At 41.6% G+C, this 8,399-nt stretch overlaps 1 protein-coding gene across 1 annotated transcript; it reads right to left on the reverse strand.

Annotated features, from left to right (window-relative positions):
* Positions 1–119: 119 nt before the first annotated feature.
* Positions 120–7,168, reverse strand: LOC139418883 (DNA repair protein complementing XP-A cells homolog). Its single transcript, XM_071168648.1, has 5 exons — positions 6,675–7,168; positions 6,025–6,130; positions 3,832–3,997; positions 2,583–2,700; positions 120–1,483 (listed from the first exon to the last, which is right to left on the reverse strand). The coding sequence occupies exons 1-5, from the start codon at positions 6,964–6,966 to the stop codon at positions 1,329–1,331; spliced, it is 837 nt and encodes a 278-aa protein (XP_071024749.1). The 5' UTR covers positions 6,967–7,168; the 3' UTR covers positions 120–1,328.
* Between the last annotated feature and the right edge of the window lie 1,231 nt (positions 7,169–8,399).

Genomic DNA, 8,399 nt, shown 5'->3' on the forward strand with positions numbered 1-8,399 from the left:
CGGACTGAAGTACTTTACACCGCTGCATACTGCCTCATTAGTGGCACCAGAAGGACCCTTTAAGCCACTCCAGAGCTCTAATATCAAGTGTTTGACCCTCATCAGACTTGCCACCTTTAGGCCAGGATCCCCCAACGGGTGCCCTAAACTATTGCCCGTGCATGGTTTTATTTGGCTCCCCAAGTTTTCTGGGCAAAAAGAGATTTTCATTTTGAAAATCTGTTCCCAAGTATTCCCACCCATAATAGAGATGTGAGATCGTATACAAAATGTAAGCAATGTTGGAAATGATTATGTTTTAGTTTTTGGGCTTCTTGCGGTCAATTTGCAGTCTAGAAATTGTATGGATTTTTTTTTCTTCCCGCGGCTGAATGTAGTTGATGATCCTGCTTTAGACCCCCGACCCCCCTTAATAAAAAGTCAACCATGAAGCACTGCATTTATTGATATAGTACGACATGCTGAGTCACGTCCAATAACTACTGTGAAGCAGCTTTCATTTGCAAAGAGGAAAGAAGGACGATACGTGTTACATTAACTAGATTGTTGGACAAAATAATACAATTCTAATTAAAATGGTGGCGTCATTTTGTACCTTGTCAGTTGCTCCCTTTTAGATTAGTGATGTCTGGACAATGGAGTCCTTCACTCATTAGATGAACTACGTGCAGGTGGTTGTGACCGAAGGTTGCTTCAGAAATAATTGCCCACAAAATATTCAAGTATGAGCACGGAGTTGAGCAGGCGACCAAAATCTAACAACGCAGATCATAAAACGACCCCATTAATTACAGCGCGATTCTGCAACAGAAAGCAAAGACAGTTGACTACAATTTTCAATTAATTTTATGCAAATGAAATCAATTTCTCGATTCTGGATTAGTACAATAATTGTCCATCTTAACCAAGAGCACATTTGTTTTACAGATTGTTTACAGATCTAAAACAAGTCAAGTACAGATGCAAAAGTGATCACATTATGGAAAAATATATTTATTTTGCACATGCAGATCCTTCTACACATTACATTACAAAATGGAATTTAACATGCTAGACAGTTGATAATATAACAGCCATGACCAGACTGAGCAGGACAACATTTCTCTGTAAAAAAAAAAATGTGTTGATGCCCTCTTGTGGATTATTTGTGTATGGCATGTGCTGAGATGATTTCAGGTAGGCCTCCGTGCTTCAGCTTCAAGACGCCGCGTCTTGAAGTATTGGTCATTTGAATCTCAGTTGACATGTCAGGTGTATCACCAGTGGTCCACAAAAAAAAAATAACTCAAGGCTGTGAGCCTCCGGGATACGGTTTAAAGGACACTAGTCTACATCTTCTCATAGGTCAGTTCATGTCCGCAGGTGTTACAGACCTTCCTGTAGAGATCCTCCTCTTCATCCACTATCTCCTCAGGGCCGTACTCGTGCTGGTGAGCACTGGTGTCCTTTGTCCACACGCTGCTCCTCACTGCACGGCGGAGCTCTGGTCACGACAGAGAAAAGAACAATCCAATAAATGATCAATAACAGGTGTGTAGGAATTATTCAATAAAGACAAAAGAAAAACCTGCACACTGTTTGCCAGTATCACTTGTGTTTTTGTGTTCACAGCCTTCTGATACATAAGCGCAATAAACCCCGCCCCCCAAAAATGGCAAGCACAAATGGCTTTTTCGTTTTAAGTCAATAATGAAGAAATAAAACAATAACCTGCTTTCTATAATCCACTGGAGGTGCTAGTGTTTTATCTATGTTACTGTATCTCCCAGAGTTTTGTAATGACAAAAGGTGACTAATGGGGAAATTTAGGATCACTAAAGTTCATATTCAGTTTGGAGGGATTCATTCAATGTTTAGCATGTAAATATATTTTCTATTTCCAGAGTTCTATTTGTGACACTCAAGGTGCAGGTTTGATGGTCAATAGACTCGATACTGAACGTTATTGTCATATATGTAGACGGTGGTTGACGCCAGACTGGATGTACAAGGACCGAGGTCACACTGATTATTCACTGTTGTATTGTATTGATGATGTTCTGTGAACTCTGATTCTGTAGCAGTTGACAGTCACTGCCTTTTCGTTTAGACTCACAAGCCTCACAAGGGTTGGTGTTTCCAGAACATTTGGTGCTGTCTGATTAGGATATAAAGGCCCTGTCTCCAAGAGGCTGGTGTTTCCAGAACATTTGGTGCTGTCTGATTAGGATATAAAGGACCTGTCTCCAAGAGGCTGGTGTTTCCAGAACATTTGGTGCTGTCTGATTAGGATATAAAGGACCTGTCCCCAAGAGGCTGGTGTTTCCAGAACATTTGGTGCTGTCTGATTAGGATATAAAGGCCCTGTCTCCAAGAGGCTGGTGTTTCCAGAACATTTGGTGCTGTCTGATTAGGATATAAAGGACCTGTCCCCAAGAGGCCAGTTAGACATTTTCTCTGCTGGATGATGTCTCCCTGTTGCAACTAGATTTTTAAACATGAACTTTACCAACAATTGCTAATCTGAGAATTCGGATTAGAAGTGACTTACTTATTGATATGGCATTATGTCTGAGTGAGGATCAGAAAACAGTGTTACTGACCTTTAACCTTTTTGTTGAAGCGCTTCTGCTTCTGCACCTCCCTGTTCTCCTCTCTGGCCTCCTTGGCCTCCTCCAGGGCCTCCTCAGAGCCCCAGACCTCTAAGGAGCGCTTCTCCACCTGGGAACACAGCACAACATCATGTTTACTGATCTAACCTAAATACGGCTGGTTCACGCAACGTAAAACGTTTTGAAAAGTTTGAGAAACAGACGCCTCACAAGTCCTCAACTGGCAGCTTCATTAAATAGTACTCGCAGAACATCAGTCTCAACGTCAACAGTGAAGAGGCGACTCCGGGACACTGGCCTTCTAGGCTGTTTCTCAAACTAGACACTAATGTACTTGTCCTCTTGCTCAGTTGTGCACCAGGGCCTCCCACTCCTCTTTCTTTTCTGGTTAGGGCCAGTTTGTGCTGTTCTGTGAGGGGAGTAGTACACAGCGTGGTACAAGATCTTCAGTTTCTTGGCAATTTCTTGCATGGAATAGTCTTCATTTCTCAGAACAAGAATAGACTGACAAGTTTCAGAAGAAAGTTATTTGTTTCTGGCCATTTTGAGCCTGTAATCAAACCCACAAATAAATGCTGATGCTCCAGATACTCAACTAGTCTAAAGGCCAGTTTTATTGCTTCTTTAAATCAGAACAACAGTTTTCAGCAATGCTAACATAATTGCAAACGGGTTTTCTAATGATCAATTAGCCTTTTAAAATTATACACTTGGATTAGCTAACACAACGTGCCATTGGAACACAGGAGTGATGTTTGCTGATAATGGGCCTCTGTAGATATTCCATTAAAAAAAATGTTTAAAGTCTGCCGTCTCCAGCTACAATAGTCATTTACAACATTAACAATGTCTACACTGTATTTCTGATCAATTTGATGTTATTTTAATGGACAAAAAAGATGTACAAAATATTTTCTTTCAAAAACAAAGACATTTCTAAGTGACCCCAAACTTTTAAACTGTAGTGTATTTACCATTAAATGTGCATTCATCATTAAGAAATGCATGCAACATTTTGAAACTGAACACTGTTCCTATAGACAAGTCCAGGTAGAGGTAAACAAACAATAGTAGGGGAAAACTGGTACAGTGGCAGTCAGTTGAGGACAAGGTGAGGGAAAGCTAGACTGGCATTCAAACTGATTGAAACAATATTGGTCAGAGCAGAGTGTTCAGTCTGGTTTTACCAGGCTGAGGGAAAGCAGCCGGTTAGAACCAGTGATCGGTTAGCTCGTCCTACCTGCAGCTTGAGGTAGAGTTTCATGTCTCCCCAGTGAGGGTTGTGTGGGTTCTTCCTCAGGACAAACCTCAGCACTGGCTCCCTCTGGTCCAGGTCACAGTCCTTCAGTAGGTAGAGCTGCTTAGCCTCCGTACGGGATATCAGCTTGTGTTTCACCTCGTTGTCTCTGATGGGAGAGGGGGGGGGGGGGGGGGCATTAACAGGGGGAAGACAAGATAGAATACCTCTTCAGATGCATTTTGGCATCCTCTTACCATTGAAGCACAATGAAATACAACGGAAGTTAAAGCACTGTATGTAATACTGCAGTGCAGGCAGTCTAGTGGTTAGAACGTTGGGCCAGTAACCGAAAGGTTGCGGGATCGAATCCCTGAGCTGACAAGGAAGAAATCTGTCGTTCTGCCCCTGAACAAGGCAGTTAACCCACTGTTCCCCGGCAGGCCGTCATTGTCAATAAGAATTTGTTCTTAACGGACTTGCCTAGTTAAATAATAAAAAAAGTTTTATAGTGAATGTGGTTATAGTAAACCTGTTCTACTGATCAACTTGTCCTGCACATACAGTTCCAAAAGTTTAGACACACCTACTAATTCAAGGGTGTCTTTATTTTTACAATTTTCTACCTTTTACAACAATAGCAAAGACATCAAAACTATGAAATAACACATATGGAATCATGTAGTAACCAAAAAAAAAAGTGTAAAACAAATAAAAAAATATGTATTTTTTAGATTATTCAAAGTAGCCACCCTTTGCCTTGATGACAGCTTTTCACACTCTTGGAATTCGCTCAACCAGCTTCATGAGGTAGTCACCTGGAATGGATTTCAATTAACAGGTGAGCCTTGTTAAAAGTTAATTTGTGGAATTTCTTTCCTTCTTAATGTGTTAAAGCCAATCAGTTGTGTTGTGGCAAGGTAGAGTTGGTATACAAAAGATAACCCTATTTGGTAAAAGACCAAGTCCATATGGCAAGAACAGCCCAAATAAGCAAAGAGTCCATCATTACTTTAAGGCATGAACGTCAGTCAATACGAAACATTTGAAGAATTTTGAACGTTTCTTCAAGTGCAGCCGCAAAACCCATCAAGCGCTATGATGAAACTGGCTCTCATGAGGACCTCTACAGGAAAGGAAGACCCAGAGTTGCCTCTGCTGCAGAGGATAAGTTCATTAGAGTTTGCTTCACAAAGTTCAAGTAACAGACACATCTCAACGTTAACTGTTCAGAGGAGACTGTGTGAATCAGGCCTTCATGGTCGAATTGATGCAAAGAAACCACTACTAAAGGACACCAATAAGAAGAAGAGACTTACTTGGGCAAAGAAACATGAGCAATGGACATTAGACCGGTGGAAATCTGTCCTTTGGTCTGATGAGTCCAAATTTGAGATTTTTAGTTCCAACCGCCGTGTCTTTGTGAGACGCAGAGTAAGTGAACGGATGATCCCCGCATGTGTGATTCCCACTGTGAAGCATAGAGGTGGTGGTGTGATGGTGCTTTGCTGGTGACACTGTCAGTGATGTATTTAGAATTCAAGGCACACTTAACCAGCATGGCTACCACAGCATTCTGCAGCAATGCGCCATCCTATCTGGTTTGCGCTTAGTGGGACTATAATTTGTTTTTCAACAGGACAATGACCCAACACACCTCCAGGCTGTGTAAGGGCTATTTTACCAAGGAGAAGAGTGATGGAGTGCTGCATCAGATGATCTGGCCTCCACAATCACCCGACCTCAGCCCAATTGAGATGGTTTGGGATGATTTGGACCGCAAGGTGAAGGAAAAGCAGCCAAACAAGTGCTCAGCTTATGTAGGAACTTCTTCAAGACTGTTGGAAAAGCATTCCTCATGAAGCTGGTTGAGAGAATGCTAAGTGTGCAAAGCTGCCATCAAGGCAAAGGGTGGCTACTTTGAAGAATCTCAAATATATTTTCATTTGTTTAACTTTTTTGGTTACTACATGATTCCATGTGTTATTACATAGTTTATGTCTTCACTATTATTCTACAATGTAGAAAATAGTGAAAATAAAGAAAAACCCTTGAATGAGTAGGTGTGTCTAAACTTTTGACTGGTACTGTATGTGAACACTTTTATGAGAAGCACACTGTACAATATATATATATATATATATATATATATATAGTTATTTGTGCTTGTTGTCATTGAGACAAGAATACTTTTACCTGCAGTTGTCACAGACTGCCAGATCAAAGCCGTTGCTAAGGTAGGAATCCATAAACGGCTTGTCACAGTCATCACACAGCAGATAGTCTGCCTCTATCACCGGGGCTAGGAAGACAGTCAGAGAGCAGAAGAACTCAACACTAGCCTGAATGCCAGTTAGTTTTCAAGAGCGCAGACACTGCTTATGGAATTGTGATGCCAAGCAGACTGGCACCCAGGCTCAACAATACACTACTACTACACTTAAATTATTACATTTGAGTCATTTTAGCACACACACACATGTATCCAGAATCACAATCAATGCAGAGAGAGTGCTAGGAAGAGAGGTCAGCCAAGGTGTCTTGTCAGTAAAACAAGTATCTACTAGTCATTCAGATAGTGGTTTGTTGGTTGTCACTGTGCCATAAATAATGTATTATGGACATAATTTACAATAGTAATACCTGATTGAAAGAAACTGACTCCACTCAGCAACTGGCATGTGGTATTACATGAATCCACAAAGGGGCGCACATGAACAAACAATGCATCTTCCTTTGTTACACCAGACACACAGGAGGAGATTTGATTACGTCTGAAGTTTACATCATGCAACAAATATGAATAGTTCCCCCTGCCATATTTGATTAACTATAAATGCACATACCTGGTTGATGCACCACTTCCTTTGTCCTTTGCTCCTCCTGTCCCTCCTCTTCTTCATCAATGAAGAAACCTCCTCCAGAGTCGACTATCTTAGCGACTTTAGCCGAGGTTCCACCCCCTTCTCCTGCTGATGGTCTGCTGGCCAGTCGGGCTTGCCTCAGCATCAGAGCCCGCTGTCTGTTTCGTTCGATCTTGGCTCTCATTGCGGGGGTCAGATCGCAGTTCTTGGCTTTGGACTCCGAAGGAGAGGAAGCATTATCCTTCACCGGCGTGGGAGGCTCCAACAGATCCATCGCAAAAAAAGCATGAACTAACTAACTTAGCTGTAGGCTAAACTCTCCAGCGTCTTGGAAATTGCAATTAAGTAAAGTTGTTTACCAGCAAGACAGCTGGCAGAGCTCTAAGAGGGGTACAATTGTTTGTGTTTCTAGTTTTAACCCGTGGACACATCGGTGTGTTCGAGTTACCGGCGGCTGCCATTTGTCGGTCGCACAACCAACTTCCGGGTTGTTATAATGTCAAAATAAAAGTGCTGTTATGAAACTGATGCAGCTTCTCTATGTGACCGCGAGGTGTCGCCGGAGAGCGGACACATCCCCATCCAGCACTAACAGTATTCACAGCTTTATCCTGTTCCTTCTTGTCCATGTCCTTCATTGCTGGTCCATATCCTGAAAGACCCAGTGGCAATGTGCCATATCTGATGTAATTGGCTTGCTGTAGCAATATCTCTGCTTGGTAAAGAGCTAAACATATGGCTCTGACTCTACCTGCAGTGGCTGTTGTCTTGTTCATTATAAATGCTCATTCTCTGTTTTAATTAACTTGTATTATATTCTACCATGACCCACCCTGTTCTCTTTCCTTACAAAGAATCAGGTAGTCCACACATTTGTATTTATTTTACCGTTATTTAACTAGGCAAGTCAGTTAAGAACAAATCCTTATTTTTAATGATGGCCTAAGAACGGCCTTGTTCAGGGGCAGAATGACAGATTTTTACCTTGTCAGCTCGGGGATTCGATCTTGCATCCTTTCGGTAACTAGTCCAACGCTCTAACCACTAGGCTACCTGCCGCCCCATAGATAGGCAAATCTGGTAATGGTTCCCACCTAGCAACATAGGGTCATTCTCACAGTCACCAAAGTAGGGGTCACGACCCCACTGGGGGAACAGCAGTGGGGAGGCCCAAAAAAATACAATACATATATAGATTTTTTTTAAAGGAACAAAACATTAAAAGTACAGATTATTGGATGCGACAATATAAAAAAATATCAAAAAAGACATTTTATTGAGTAAATGTATTTAATTTCGATAAGAGATGAAAGTGTAATGAATTGAAGGTTATTTGTTGATGTAAAAATCTAAATTGACTGATTTTAGGCTGTGCCATGTGATTTGGGGTGGAATGGGGTCCCCAAAAATTCTGGCGGAAAAAATAGGGTCCCCGCTAAAAAAGTTTGAATAACCACTGCAGTAACCCATTAAGGGTGTCCATACACAATGCTTAGCATCTATTTAAAGCAGTGCAGCACAGGAGCTTGAGTCATTACCGATCTTAATCTCATTTTCACAGAGTTGCTTTAATCTATTGCTCTTTTCAGGGTATCACGGCGACCACTGCCAGTACACTGGAATATAGACTATATCCCCCCATATATTAGAAGGATAACATCAAGGTCAGCTTCAAAGTAACCTAACCTGTAAAGTAGTTTAGCTGTA

This window comes from Oncorhynchus clarkii, chromosome 10 (genome assembly GCF_045791955.1).
Source record: "Oncorhynchus clarkii lewisi isolate Uvic-CL-2024 chromosome 10, UVic_Ocla_1.0, whole genome shotgun sequence".
Taxonomy (NCBI): Eukaryota; Metazoa; Chordata; class Actinopteri; order Salmoniformes; family Salmonidae; genus Oncorhynchus; species Oncorhynchus clarkii.

Bases quoted from the DNA above. Each gene is read 5' to 3' on its own strand.
- LOC139418883 (XM_071168648.1), bottom strand. From the start codon at position 6,966: ATGGATCTGTTGGAGCCTCCCACGCCGGTGAAGGATAATGCTTCCTCT. The intron at 2,701-3,831 runs GTAGGACGAGCT...CTGTGTTCCCAG, and splicing joins AACTCTACCTCAAGCTGCAG to GTGGAGAAGCGCTCCTTAGA. The intron at 1,484-2,582 runs GTCAGTAACACT...TGTCGTGACCAG, and splicing joins CTTCAACAAAAAGGTTAAAG to AGCTCCGCCGTGCAGTGAGG.